At 39.6% G+C, this 13,344-nt stretch overlaps 1 protein-coding gene across 1 annotated transcript in view; it reads left to right on the top strand.

Annotated features, from left to right (window-relative positions):
* Window positions 1–13,344, top strand: part of DHTKD1 (dehydrogenase E1 and transketolase domain containing 1) — a 51,425-nt gene that overhangs the window by 16,411 nt on the left and 21,670 nt on the right. The window contains exons 3-7 of the mRNA XM_026016577.2: window positions 2,605–2,816; window positions 3,603–3,797; window positions 5,828–6,097; window positions 9,705–9,876; window positions 10,888–11,086. Coding sequence (XP_025872362.1) covers window positions 2,605–2,816; window positions 3,603–3,797; window positions 5,828–6,097; window positions 9,705–9,876; window positions 10,888–11,086 — 1,048 coding nt within the window. The remainder of the gene's footprint in view (window positions 1–2,604; window positions 2,817–3,602; window positions 3,798–5,827; window positions 6,098–9,704; window positions 9,877–10,887; window positions 11,087–13,344) is intronic.

Here is a 13,344-nt window from a genome sequence, read left to right as displayed (position 1 = left end):
GAGCCAGCCAGATGCCCCTTTTGTCGTTTTTTTTTTTAAAGTTAATGTTGGCCAATGTCCAATTCTGGTATATGCATCAATTAGTAATGTTCTAGTAATTTATTGCAGTGAAACGAACCACTCCAAAATATAGTGACTTTTAAGGGCACAATTTTATTATCTTGTGGTTCTAGGATTTGACTGGACTCAGCTAGGTAGTTCTCAGTTGGGATCTCTAAGACAAAATCTATGCCTCTATCATAATTTAAATGACCCTTCAGGAATGGAAACACCATTTTTATGTCATCCCTGTCTCTGTATTGTGCCTTACTCTTGCTGAATCTGTGTACTCCCTGATATTATTGTGTCAACTCTTTCGTTCTTAACTTTGCATGGAATGTCCTTCTATCTCTACTTGATCAAACTATGACATTCCTGTTCATTTTTAGGATTCAATGAGCACTGACTGCTCTGTGAGGCAGAGCTACCCAGGGCTTGCTAAGGTAGAGTTCAGTATTCTCTCACCTATGCTCTCATGGTACTGTGAGTAATGCTCAACAACAGTACATCCACCAAAACAGATACAATAGCAGAGCTACCCAGGGCATTATCACATTTAATAGCAGAGCTACCCAGGGCTTGCTAAGGTAGAGTTCAGTATTCTCTCACCTATGCTCTCATGGTACTGTGAGTAATGCTCAACAACAGTACATCCACCAAAACAGATACAAAACTTAATATGATGTCAGAATAAGGCCATCCTAAAAATATTCTCAAGTGTTCCATTCAGCATTAACCAGAAATATGAAGTTACCTATCAGAAAGTGCAACCTTGTTACTACTAGGAAAAACTACCTCTCTATATGACATAGTATAATCATTACTTGTTTATAAATTTTTCTCTGTAATGCTTAAATTTCATTTAGGAAAAAGACTTTGTTTTCTTTTCTAAGTAAGGTCTAGGCACAATGTGGGGCTTGAACCCACAACCCTGAGATCAAGAGTTGCATAAAGCAGCATGCTCTACCAACTGAGCCAGCCAGGAGCCCTGGAAAAGACTTCTTTTCTTTTCTTTCTTTTTTTTTTTTGGAAAAGACCATTTCTTAGCCATGTTTATTCACTCAGTGTCAATACAGCTTATGGTAAATAGTAGACTCTCCAAACTTGCTTATTGGACAGACAGATCTATGTTTATCTCTAACCACATATTTGTATATCTCTTCTTTTAGAAGCATAGGTCTGCATATTTGAAATACATGTAGTTTATAAGAATACCAGAAAATGTGAGAAACAAAGCTGCATGCTTCTCTGCATTATCACATTTAATGATTTTAATTTGTTGAAAATATTAATTGGGGTAAAGTACACATAACCTTTGCCACTATAACCATTTTTTAAATTTTATTTTAAGTAATTTCTGTACCCAACATGGGGCTTAAACTCGCAACCCTGAGGTCAGGGGTCACATGCTTGACTGATAAGCAGCCAGGCACCCCACCACTTTTAACCATTTTAAAGTATGTAATTCAGTGACACTTAGTACATCAACAATGTTGTGCAACCATCAACTTAGTTCCAGAACATTTTTATCACCCCAAAAGGAAATCTTGTGCCTAGTAAGCAGTTACTCCCCATTTTGTCCTCTCTCCAGCCCCTGGCAACCACTAATGGTATTTTCCATTTCTATAGATTTGCCTATTCTCGACAATCTGTATAAATAAAGTCACCGTATGTGGCCTTTGGGGTCAGCTTTTTTCACCTAGCATAACGTTTCCAAGTTTCATCCAAATAGTAACATGAATTTGTACTTTATTCTTCCATGTAGCTGAATAATATTCCATTGTATGACTATATTACATCAGGGGACATTGGGTTATTACCTATCTCATTTAATCTTAACAACCACCCCGTAAGTTGCTTTGACTGCCCTCATTTTATAGATTAAAATGGAAGGCAGAGAAGCTAAGCAACACACAAAGCAATTTCTATAACTTGAATGGTCAATCAGTATCAAAGAGCTAAAGTTTATTGTGAGAAACCATAAGCAATAATAAGGTAAATGTTGGTTTGTTAAACACAGGTTGTAGGTTGATGCAAATGACTGATAATTGATTTGGTGCTAAACTATTAATATATTAAAAACCTTTCCCTTTTTTGACCAGGGGTTGGGTAGATTTCCCTTTACCTTAAAATGTTGCTTTGCTATCAATATTAAGTCACATTAAGACTGACTGTTCAACAGTAGACACTACTTTATAGGTATTAATATGACCTGAACATTTGGGAAGGTATTTCAGATAAAGGTAGAACATCTGATTTGTAGCTATAAAGCAGATAAATGTCAGGTTTCAATTTTTAGTTTGAAATTACAATAGAATCAAAATTTAGCATAAAGGAGCTTGGCTCTGTCCTTGTGGAGAAAGATTTATATTCCTTCTGCTATTCTGACTACTTCTAGGCCTCTGACTCTATTTTGAGTCTTGCCTTTATAAAAACCTAGCTAGCCATTGATGGTGACCTGAGTTATACAGAACAAAATGCTCTGACTTGAAATAATTATTTTGGTATGTTCTGTAATAAATTACATGATTGTTTTTTAAAATGATCCTTTGACTCCATTTTTAGGATTGTTAAACATGGGGAAGGAGGAGGCCTCTCTTGAGGAAGTCTTAGCCTATCTTAACCAAATCTACTGTGGGCAAATTTCTATTGAAACCTCCCAACTTCAGAGCCAGGAGGAGAAAGACTGGTTTGCCAAGAGATTTGAAGAACTGAAAAAAGAGACCTTTACCACAGAAGAGCGAAAACATTTGTCAAAACTAATGCTGGAATCTCAGGTATAAAAGTACCAGCTAATGTCAATGGAATAGGATGACTCAATTTCTGCAAAGATACCTAAATTTTAAACAGAGGGAATTAAGTCATTTACCTACCCCATTTACCTCACTGCCTCAACACACCAGACAATATAACATACACCACGCTGTTCTCAGTAGAAACAAGTAGATCGCCAAACAACAGAGCTATTGCTTTTCTTCAGAGTCAAAATGTTTTTTATATATTCACCTATTGACTCTCTAAAAGACTGCAAAATCCTTAAAATCTTACTTCTCTTTTTATTACCTGGAATGATCAAAGAAAACTATGCATGACAGCACTTGGTACAAATTAATGGAATTGAATCTCTCAGGGCTGTGATCGAGATGACAAGAAAACGATTCCCAGTAGTTTGGATAGTTGGATGGTTTGTAGTCTTGATGAAACAGTACTGTGGAGCCCTCTTCTCAAACTCATGGGCTGGGAAGGTCAGAATCTCAGGCCCAGCCCTTGTTCTAGCCGAACACATTCTTTTTCTTTTTTTTTCTTAGAAGAACACATACTAAGAGGCTTCCTCTGCGGCTTAGTTATTCTACAACTGATGTTATTTTCTCTGCTTTCCTGCTGGTGTCCTTGCCAAAGCTTTCCTGCCACGCTCTGTCCATCTCTGGAGTGTGTCATGAAGGGGTACCACTATAACCACTTGGAGTAATGTGGGGTCTTCCTACAACACACGTAAACGTTGTGTGTCTGACTTTGGCCGGCTGTCTTCCTGCAACACATGTGTCTGCCGTGCTGTTCCATAGGAGTTTGACCACTTTTTGGCCACCAAGTTTGCCACGGTGAAGCGGTATGGGGGCGAAGGAGCTGAAAGCATGATGGGCTTTTTCCATGAGTTGCTGAAAATGTCAGCCTACAGCGGGATAACGGATGTTATTATTGGCATGCCCCACAGAGGGAGACTTAATTTATTGACAGGCCTTCTGCAGTTCCCTCCAGAGGTAAGATACTTTCTCTGATGCACAGTTGACTGTGACACAATAGAACCGATGGTAATAATTACTTGTAGAAACGCGAGTAAACATCTGTACTGTTGGTCCAAGAGGTAGCTTAATTAATGGATGGATAGATTTTGTGTTTGGGTTGCTTTTCTGTGTATTCTTATATGCATCCTTTCTTCTCTCAGGGAAGTCAAAGGTTAGTTTGGTTTCTTGCAGATGATATGAATGGATTACTTCTGCTCTTTGAAGCACACTTTCCTGATTTCATAAAAATTGTTCAAACAAACATTAAGATCTGTGCGATTATTTATAATTTTACCTTCCAAGAAGTCCATTCTACCCTCCATTTATGTGCAGGGTTTATACTTAACATATTGTACTAAAGCTACTAATGCATTTTTATCCTGGGAGACCACCCACGGGAATGGTTTTATAGATAATTGGATTTTGGTGTTCCTGCTCCATCCAACTCAAAAGCCTTGAGAGTCAAGGCTGCAGATTTTATGTCCGGGAACATCAGAGCGACTTGGAATTTAATCAGATCGTGGCTACTGTGTATGACTAAACCTCACTTCTGATCTTGGCCAGGAGATTAAAAGTAATTGTAAATGTTAAAGGGACTGTGAGAGGTAATGGAGTGAATAGAGCCTATGGAAGGAGGTGTTACTCATAAACCATTAGAAAATATAATACGACGTCGTGTCTCAGAGCCAAGCATTACCACTACTACTCGTACCTCAGTTTTTCTGATGCCAAGAAATTGATAATCAACCTTTCAAAGACAAATGCTTTCCAAAAGGCAGACTATGACAGAATAAAGCGATTGACAGGTGGAGGCATGTGCTTAAACACAGGTAGAAATCCCTGAACCACAAATTGCATTCCTAAATTATTGCAGACAAAAACATGACTCAAAGGTGCTGAATTATAAATGCTCATATTTGTGAGCAACGTAGATGTACCCACACTCTAATTATGTGTGCTTCTATAGGTCAGTAAGCAGCTTTTGGGTCATTCAAACCATTTGGATAAATGAGGATAACATGCTATTTTTGGTAACTACCTTGGCTTAAGACCCAGCTTTAACCTAGCCAAGGACCTTGAACAATTTTGATAATTTCTCTTGCTTATGCATTTTTAAGATGGGTAGTAACATTATGTCTCGAAGTAGACTATGAAAATGAAATGAAGTCCTTTGAGAATTGAACAGTAGAATTTTTTAGGTGAGACTTGAACTAATAGATGTGTGTCATCTTGTGTCTAAATGGGATTAAGTTCTATTCTATCATTTTCTTTTTAAAAAGATTTTATTGGGACTCCTGGGGGGTCAGTGGTTGAGAGTCTGCCTTTGGCTCGGAACATGGTCCTAGGATCAAGTCCTGCATCAGGCTCCCCTCAAGGAGCCTGCTTCTCCATCTGCCTGTGTCTCTGCCTCTCTCTCTCTGTGTCTCTCATGAATAAATACAATCTTTAAAAAAAATGATTTTATGTGTTTAATTGAGAGAGAAAGAGAGCACGAGTGGTGGGGAGGGGCAGAAGAAGAAGAAGTAGACTTTCCATTTAAGCAGGGAGCTTGATGTAGGGCTGAATCCCAGGACCCTGGGATCATGACCTGAACCAAAGGCAGACACTTAACCAACTGAGACACTCAGGCACCCCTTTCCTGTTTACCTTTAACAAGATTCATAAAAAGTCCTTTTGGAGAATATATTCTAACAGGTATATTTAAGAAAAATAATTTTGCATGTAGCAAGGCAGAGGTAACTATCCTACATCTTACTACCTAGCTTACTATCTACATGTCTAACTAGTCATGTTGAGATCTTTTCAAAGTGTTGGTATTTCATTTGATGGTGAAGATCTCTAAAGTTTGAAGTTTGTACCTTTCTTCTTAAAGAATACATGGTGATAATAGTTATACAAACATAGGTGTCAAAGTTTTTTTAATTGTATGATTTAAATTAACCACCTCTTCTCTGGTCTCCATTGTGATAAAAAGACATTTTTTCTTGTATGTTTATTCATAATAGCTGATGTTCCGTAAAATGAGAGGCCTAAGTGAATTCCCGGAAAATGTTTCAGCCACGGGAGATGTCCTATCTCACTTGACCTCCTCGGTTGACCTGGACTTTGGCGCACACCATCCCCTCCACGTGACCATGCTGCCTAACCCCTCACACCTGGAAGCCGTCAACCCTGTGGCTGTCGGGAAGACTCGTGGCAGGCAGCAGTCTAGACAGGATGGAGACTATTCTCCAGACAGTTCAGCTCAGCCTGGGGACAAAGTCATTTGCTTACAGGTACTTGTAGCTTCAGGAAGTAAAGCTAGAGGTTGGGGAGACCAGGAGGAAGGGAAGCCCAGGCTGGTAGTTCTTAAAGAAGGTGGTAGTCGTTTGAGATGAAATTGAGATGAACTTTTGGGAAAAGAAGATTCCAGGCTTGTTTTTAAAAATTAACAGCAGACATGAGGTCTAGTCTCAAAGCAACTGGCTTTACTGAGGTTTCACGTGTTTTGTTTTATTTTGTTTTCTTGATTTGTGAGTTATTTAAGGAGGTATCAACTGGTATCCCTGATGCTTTTCAGAGGACAGATGTCATTACTCCTAGGAAACTACCTGGTATTCATGTATCTAACAAGTCTTGCTTGTTTCTTTTATAATAAAGATCTTGGGGCATCTGGGTGGCTCCATAGATTAAGTATCCAACTCTTGATCTCAGCTCAGGTCTTGACTTCAGGGTTGTGAGTTCAAGCCCCAAACTGGGCTCTATGCTGGGTGTTAGCCCACTTTAAATAAATAAATAAATAAATAAATAAATAAATAATAAAATAATAAAACAAAATAAAGGTCTTTGGCATTAAGGCATCAAGTACAAATTATTAGTGTGGCTCTTGCGTCCTTTACCTGCCCACTCCAGTCTTTTGTAACCCAGCAGCTTAGGGGTTTGGGCTGTGGGTCACTTTGGTTTTCTATGAGTATTCATTTAAATTTGAACTTTTAACTACTGGGCAGTAGTTAATTTTGAGTATCAGTAACTGAGTTTTTAAACCCCAGAGGAATAGGTAAATCTATAAGGCAGAAAAATATTTGGCTACCTACATGAATAAGAACTGTATCTTATTCATGTTAATTTTTCATGCGCCAGAAATTTATAGTAGGTAAATAGGTGGTAGGCAGCATTGCATTTGTCTATAGTATGGTATTTTGAAATAGAAATGTTGTTAGCCAACACTCTCTTTACCTTTCACTTGACTTAATTCATGTTACTCTAAAATATTTCAGTCACTCGCATTTACCCAGTGCATTAAGCAGGTCTTAACATGGACTTCAGGAGTAAGAGGTGGACGTGGCATTTTCTTTAAAGTGACAAGAAATTGAGTACCCTCTTTTGTCTACTTTGTGTTCCAAAATTATTTTGCCCTGCTGTGTCTGTACATGTCTTACCTTGTTCAAGGACACTATTCTGATTTCTTGTGAAAACTCTAAATTTGGAGCCCATAAAAGTGTGGTGGGTGAGATTCTGGATGCTACTTTTTCTGCCTGTTTTCTTCTGTTTATCTGGGTCCTGAACCCCGTGAAAGTAGATTGTCATTTATACCGTGTTTGGCTAAGTAGCTTCCACCTCACCTAGCATTTGTGTGTGCTTATGGACCCTCACTCCCAAAAAGCTTTATGGGGCATGGTGGAGTGGTTTCTCTTCCGATTTAAGAAGAAAGTAAAATTAGCAAATGGCACATGTGTGCTCTAGTGCCAAGAATCTAAAGACCATGATAAAATGATGCAAGTTATGAACAGATGTTATGTTCTTTTTTGAAAAATTTTTGTTTGAGTATAGTTGACACCAGATGTTATGTTCTTTTTCCTTTTTAGAGAGGGAGTGTGTTGGGGGGGGCAAGGAGAGCCCGAGGCGGAAGAAGAGAGAGAAAATTTTAAGCAAGCTCCACACTCAGTGCTGGGCATGGAGCCTGGTACAGGGCTTGATCCCACAACCCTGAGATCATGACCTGAGCCAAAATCAAGAGTCAGATGCTTAACCAACTGAGCCACCCAGGTGCCCCCCCCCCAATGTTATATTCTTATCAATGCCTCTACTGTAACATTTTTGTAAAGGAGCAGAAGAGGCACACATCCCTCCCTCTTCCTTGCTTTATTGAACTACTCTTATATCACTACCGCCTAGAAATCCCATCAGCAAGGAGGAGTGTTCAGATGCCAGGAGTCCCTGGACCTTGTGGCTAAGGGTTGGACTTTACAGTGTAGCATGGTGCAGAAAAGACAAAGACCATGGAACCAAGAAGGCTTGAGTTCAAATCCTGACTTTGCTGCTTTCTGGCTTAGTGTGCTTGGTTCTGTTGCCTAGATTCTCTGAATCTCATAGGTCAATGGGAGTACATTACATTCCTCATAGTGTTCTGAGAATTAAATGAGAGCGTGTACATAAGTTCCTTGATCCAGGAGGAAGACTTGGAGAGGTGGAGAAACAAGTAGGAAAAAACCCCAGAGGTATTATAGAAGCCCCAGCGACTAGTCCAAGGTGAAATATACACTGTTAGTGAGCCTTGGTTTTCTCATCTGTGAAAAGAACAGTTGGGACTTCCTTATCTGGTTCCCCAACCTGGCTGTTGAGTGGATTAATGCTGTAGGGATAATGTAGGGGTAGGCTATTACTAGATATAGATACTCCAAAATGGGACTCATACCTATAGACTCCTAGCCAAGGGACGGTGTGGACTGGAAATGTCACGCAAAGGAGTGCCTCCTTTCTTAGCCAAAACATTCTATCTACATAAAAATGACTATTTTAAAGATATTTTCAATGTCCTTTTAACAAATCTACCTCAAAGTATTCCTTCTTCACTCATATATAGGTCTTCTGTTATTGTTAGAGTCACAATGGTTATCTTGTTAGGGCTTCTCAGATCATTTTATTCTTTAATCCAGCATTTTGACTGTTTATGTTAATAGTTTTTTATCTAATTTATTTTTTACTGCAGTATATAAACTGCATAAATTTACATTACATAAACATAAATTTATATAACATTACAATATTACATAAATTTAAGGTGTATAAGATTTTGTTGGTTTGACAGGTAATTGCCTTTTAGCCTGAAGTCAGTAGAACTCATACCTTCTTCTAAGATCTTCCAAGATCTACCATTCATTTATTATTTGCTTTTAACTTTCCTAAAAAAGATTTCCCCTTTTCTCTACCACTTTCTGTCTGTCAGGTTTTGTGATAATATTGTGATCTAACAGACTTCAAATGTTCTGGATGTTGCGTGGTAGTATTTTGTTGGTTCCTCAAAGCATCCTCTCACTTAAGTGTGATAAACTTTCCTCCCTGCCTCCTCTCTTTGCTGTCACATCATTCTCCTTAATAAAGTTCACAGCGGTGGCCAACTCACCTAGTGGGGACCAGGCGATGCAAGCTGCACACAGACTTTTCAGGGGCAGGATGATTGAGGAAGAGAGAGGGTTCAAAGCTGTGCACTCTTCCTCATGTCTTGCAGGCTGTTTTCATGAAAATTGTACTGGAGCTGATTTTCCTTCTGTACCTCCAATAGCCCTTCCTTCTGCGGTGCTGCTGTGTGTTCTAGAATGTTGATGGGTATATCAGAAGTGATGGGTGTGAGTGACAATGTGGGGATAGGTAGAGTAAATAACCTGGTGGCCACAGGTTGACCAACCTGGAGAAAGGCTTTGAAACCTGCTTGAGGTCAACCTAATCATTCTAGAAAATCCTATACAGAACCAGCAGAATTTGGGGAGAGCAGGGGAGCAGGGAGAGAGAGCATGGTTGTTTTTTATTCCTGTTACTATTGGAAAACAATTTATTCCAAATTGGGAACATAAATTTCTATACCCCTTATGAGTTCATTTTCTTGTTTTCTCCTCCATGATTTAGGTTCACGGTGATGCTTCTTTCTGTGGTCAGGGGATTGTCCCCGAAACATTTACGCTGTCTAATCTCCCACATTTCAGAATTGGTGGGAGTGTCCATCTGATTGTCAATAACCAGCTGGGTTATACCACTCCTGCAGAAAGAGGAAGGTCTTCCTTATACTGCAGTGATATCGGTATGTAAAATAGGGAGGCAGCCCTAGATCAACATCTAGTTCACTCGGAAGAGTGAATCTTGCTGGTTATCTCATTTTAAATTTTGGATCAGATATGTTCAGTAGTTACCAACAGTGTTATTAATATTCCTTTAAAAGTGTGAGTGTGATCTTTGAACCCAAGGAAATAAGACAAGAATGGAACTAAGAAGGTGTCATCTCAAATGGCCCAAGTACCCAGTTGAGTGATCTGGTGAAAACCAAAGATCAACACAGTTGATACTATATCAGGGTACATGTCTTTAATAGATTCAGACCTGGGGTACCCAAGACCTTAGTCAAGAAGGATATGTTCAGTCAGTGAATTTGGCTAAGTGGTCTTGGTTAAAAAATCAGATGTGATGAAGCAAAGTTGACTTGTTTTACCTTGGAAATTGGCAGTTTTAAGACAAAGGCAGGGCTTTTTTACCCATTACCCAGTTCACAGAGTTACAAAAACTATTAGTTGGTAGGAATAGTTGTACCCAGACCCTGGCTTGGATGCCTTTTGGGGTTCTCTATGTGAATTTTCTTTTAAAGTTCATTTATTTTTAAGCACACTCTATACCTGATGTGAGGCTCAAACTCATGACCCCAAGATCAGGAGTCACATGCTCCTCCAACTGAGCCAGCCAGAGGTCTCTATCTATTTGAAATTTTTGTGATTAGTTTGTTAGAGGTACCAGAAACACATTCTAGGACTTTTTTGTTAACTCATGTATGCTTTACATCACTAATAGGTAGGAGCTATTATTCCAGTTTTATAGATAAGCAAACTGAGATTCTTAAGTTTACTAAGGTCACAGAGTAAGTCGCAGAGCTGGGACATGACCTCTTTCCTGTCACCTGGACTCCAAATTATGGGTTCTTAACAACCCAGCCAAACCACCTCTGAGTATGTGGGCTGCCTCCCCACACAGGCAATAGGACTTGGAGGTGGGCTAATGTCGCTTGGGGTTAGCTGGCTGGTTTCATCTGTCTTCTCTGCCTCAGGGAAGCTTGTGGGCTGCGCCATCATCCATGTCAATGGAGATAGCCCAGAGGAAGTGGTCCGTGCCACACAACTGGCTTTTGAATACCAGCGCCAGTTCCGGAGGGATGTGATTGTTGATTTGTTATGCTATAGGCAGTGGGGCCACAACGAGCTGGACGAGCCCTTCTTCACCAACCCAGTCATGTATAAAATCATCAGGTACAACGATAGACATTTGTTGAAGGTCCCCTTGCCCCCATAGTGCTCACATTATTTTTACTATTTTTATTAGACACTCTGAGGTAGGGTGACCAACTCTCTGGGTGGCCTAGCACACCGAACTTTCAGTGCTAAAACTGGAAGAGTCTTGACCAAACTGGTATGGTCATACTATGGGTCCTAGGAGAGCTCCTCATATTCTTCAAACTCTACACGTTTGCTCAATGGATGAACGAAGGCCATTTACCAACCTCATTTGCAGATGGGAGACTAAGGTAGTAGGAGACTAAGCCCAAAACCCAAAGCTACTTGTTATGCCCTTGACAGGACCAAAAACCGGTCCTCCAGGACTTACTCGGTGCCTTGGCAAGAGGTAACATGATGGATTGTAAGGAATCTTGAGAAACATGCTGTCCAATATGAAAGCCACCACCATACATGGCTACTGAACACTTGAAATGTGGCCAGTCCTCCTGAGAGATGGCCTGTAAGTGTAATATACACATCAGATTCCAAAGACTCCCTCTGACAAAAAGAATGTAAACTATCTCAATAGTTATTTTTAATGTTGATAAAGTATTGAAGTGACCATATTTTGCATATATTGAGTTGAATCAATGTTACTAAAATTAATTCCACCTGTTTTTTTTTTTTAACCTTTACTCAGATGATCACTAAGAAAGTTTTAACTACACATTGGCTCAGGCTACATTTCTATTGGACAGTGCTGGGGCAGAGGGTTAATGTGACAGAGAGGAATATATTACTTGGGAATTTCCTTTCTTGATACTAGAAAGTACAACAGAGCCCCTTCCCCACTTTATTTCCTCATAGATATAAATGGAAGCAGAAGAATAAATTGGGTGACATTTTACAGGTCTTTCTGGATACAGGTAGTGAACTGCTTTTGGAAGAATAAATCTGGGTTCTCTTTTTTTTGTTTTTTAAAGCTTTTACTTATTTATTCACGAGAGACACAGAGAGAGAAGCAGAAACACAGGAAAAAGGAGAAGTAGGCTCCCTGTGAGGAGCCTCGGCCTGTGGTACCCAATTCCCAACCCCAGAATCACAACCTGAGCCAAAGGCAGACACTCAACCACTGAGCCACCAGGCACCCCTGAGTTCTCTGTTTGAATTCAGCTGCTGAGTGGCTTGATGTGGCTCAGGGCCTCATTAAAAAAATAAATATCTGGCTTACTTCTCACTCTTGTCAGGACTAAATACAATAAAGTATGTGAGCAAACTTTGTAGTTTAAAGTATTCCGTGAACGTAGAGTGTCCTTATTATTGTTATTAAACTGAGGTACTGATTATTATAGTAACTGGATTACTAAAGCCACCTGAAATAGATGTTGGTAACTTTGAGTTCAATACTTTTTGCAATAAAGGGGTGGGTAGACAATGTAGGTTAGTCTTATAAAGAATAACTGTCCAGAATGTGTCAATTTATAGGGAAACTCTACTAATTACTTCTGCCTTGATGTAGATGAAAGCTTAAAAAGATGAATTTGTTTTTTCGTTATTGTTTGCAAGAGGTTATTACTTACTATTGCCTTAAAAAAAAGTGAGGTAGGGGCATCTGGGTGGCTCAGTCAGTTAAATGTCTGCCTTCGGCTCAGGTCATAATCTTAGGGTCCTGGGATTGAGCCCCACATCGGGCCCCCTGCTCAGCGGGGAGTCTGTTTCTCCCTCTGCCTGCCCCATCTGCTTGTGAGGCTCTTGAATGAATGAATGAATGAATGAATGAATAAATAAATAAATAAATTATTTTTTTTTAATTTATTTTTTTTTTTAAATAAATTCTTAAAACAAAAAGGTATTGGAGTGAGAATTCCATAACATGAAATGGATTGTGTTGAAGTGAACAATTCAGAGGCTTTTAGTACATTCACAATGTTGTGTAACCACTCCCTCTTTCTAGTTCCTGACATGTCCTGTGTGCCTTTTTTTAAAAGATTTTATTTATTTATTTATTTACTTATTTTTAAAGGTTTTATTTATTTATTCATGACAGAGAGAAAGAGAGAGAGAGAGAGAGAGAGAGGCTGAGACACAGGCAGAGGGGAAAGCAGGCTCCATGCAGGGAGCCCAATGTGGGACTCGATTCCTGGTCTCCAGGATCATGCCCTGGGCTGCGCTAAACTGCTGAGCCACCCGGGCTGCCCAATATTTTATTTATTTATTCATAAGAGACACAGAGAGACAGAGACATTGGCAGAGGGAGAAGCAGGCTCCGTGCAGGAACCCTGATGTGGGAC

The sequence above is a fragment of the Vulpes vulpes genome, chromosome 2 (genome assembly GCF_048418805.1).
Source record: "Vulpes vulpes isolate BD-2025 chromosome 2, VulVul3, whole genome shotgun sequence".
Lineage (NCBI taxonomy): Eukaryota > Metazoa > Chordata > Mammalia > Carnivora > Canidae > Vulpes > Vulpes vulpes.
This window is presented reverse-complemented; position numbering and strand designations above follow the sequence as displayed.